General features: G+C 39.3%; 1 protein-coding gene across 1 annotated transcript in view; it reads right to left on the reverse strand.

Annotated features, from left to right (window-relative positions):
- The window catches only part of LOC104619480 (kalirin-like), a gene marked incomplete at its 3' end in the record, with an annotated part of 25,090 nt that overhangs the window by 4,286 nt on the left and 18,874 nt on the right, over positions 1-1,930 (reverse strand). The window contains exons 11-12 of the mRNA XM_010285370.1: positions 910-960; positions 492-569 (exon numbers count right to left, since the gene is read on the reverse strand). Coding sequence (XP_010283672.1) covers positions 492-569; positions 910-960 — 129 coding nt within the window. The remainder of the gene's footprint in view (positions 1-491; positions 570-909; positions 961-1,930) is intronic.

Raw genomic sequence — 1,930 nt, forward strand, 5'->3', positions numbered from 1 at the left:
ACAGTGAGAAAAACTTCACTTCATTTTGGAGATAAGACATCTCACCATGACTGCCAAAGTCTACATTGGCTTAGTTACAAACCACAGGCTGTAACCTGTGGGGTTATAACTCACAAGTCCCCTCCTGGATGTTGCCAAACTCAGAGGGAGCTGTTAACATGTTAATGATAGGTGACCTTACTAATAGGCAGAGCAGTCTGGTTCACCACTTACTGTGCTCTGGCAATAGATATAAGAAGTCTAATTCAAGCTTGCAGAAGCTTTTGCAGACCTCACATTTTGAAGAGACAATAGATAGATTGTCACAAGTTTAGAGTGACAGGTATATTAACCCCACCTTTGAAACCTCACCAAAGCATGCAGCTCAGCACTGGAGAAGAACAAGCACTAGATAAACAGCCTGGAGTAGAGCAGATTGTATAGACAATCACAGAAAGATAAAATACTTTTCTTTTCCTGATTGTTATTACAAGCAGAATGCAAATGCATACCTCAAAGCCTTGGAGGCGACCCAGGTTCATCATATCATTGCAACGTTTCGGTACAAGGCACATTAATTCAACTGCTTTCTGTTAAGGAAAAAGGATGTTGTATTGTTACAAAAGAATCAGAGGGTTCCTAAAGCAAAGTGTCAAATAATGAACTTCAGTAGCATGATCACTGCTAGCAGTTATTCATGGTGAGGCCCTCATGCACTGAAGATATACTGCAATGCCTAAAAAAGTACGGTGCACCTACAGAGCAGGATGGTGCCTTCATCTTTTACTTCTTACTTAAGCTAAGCGAAAGAACACATTTAGAATACCAGCGGGATCTTCAACTATTGTCAAAGGAATACTGAGGTTTTCATTCCTCCATATAAAGTGCCATTAATAACATAGCACTATTGTCCAGGATGTGAAAACGTACCTCTATATCTGAGCACTCCAGACCAGCTTTTTCACTGTACCTCAGGAAGTCCTGGAGAAAGCAGAAAGGTTTGCATTAAGGCACTTCAGAAAGAGAAGACAAAAGATGCCAGTTTGAAAAAGAAAAAGCATATTCAGCATGTGATTTTCTGAGAAGGAACTTGCTAATATTAATAAATTCATCCTCAGATGTTACTGAACGTTATAACCACTTTATAGATATGGAAAAGGGGTGTGGATGGTTGCTGAAAACATCACAGAAAAAAGACAAAGCTGGTATTGGCCCTTGGGAATGCTTATTTGGTCCCTGTCTTAAGCCACAAGACCACACACACTTGAAGATTTTTCTTTTCCTTTTGGCATTTCAGGGAACACACTGCTGTCTCTTTGCTAGTGTGCAATTACCAAACTGTGGGCTGATGGCAGCCTGCTTGAGACTAATTCAGAAAAGAGAAGAAACCAGCTCAGAGCCCCGGTATGGCTGGAGATTACAGGGTAGGGTTCAGACATGCCTAACATTTAGATATTAGGTTGAGACCCCTAGGGATGAATTTTCAGAAATGCTGAGTAATTGGCATTGTAGATAAAGTCAGTAGAAGCCGGAGTGGTCAAACTCCTGAGGAAGAATATTGTGGTGGGCTCCCAAAATTTTAAGACATCAGAATATTCTGCAAATAAGTTTCTTATGCTAATTTGAAGAGAAATATTCAGAAATGAAGGCTATAGCATTTATTAGAAGAATGCCATTTAGCACCAAAGACAGGCTTTATTAACACACTTGTGCATCTTTATTGCGATTTAAAAGAATTGAAGGAAAGTTTACTCTGAAACTTCAGAGGAAGAAAATTCCTATTAGAAGTTTACTCTTCTATAAAAAAATTCCAAAAGAAAACAAAAAAAGAAAAATCTTTTTATTATCCTAAATTGCAAACTACTCCCACAGATGTGGCCCTCTTGCTCTCTGGACATTTTCCATGGGACTCTGTCATTGTATGCCCATGTTTAAGCAGACTCCTCTTTCC

This window comes from Phaethon lepturus, unplaced genomic scaffold, assembly GCF_000687285.1.
Source record: "Phaethon lepturus isolate BGI_N335 unplaced genomic scaffold, ASM68728v1 scaffold7704, whole genome shotgun sequence".
Lineage (NCBI taxonomy): Eukaryota > Metazoa > Chordata > Aves > Phaethontiformes > Phaethontidae > Phaethon > Phaethon lepturus.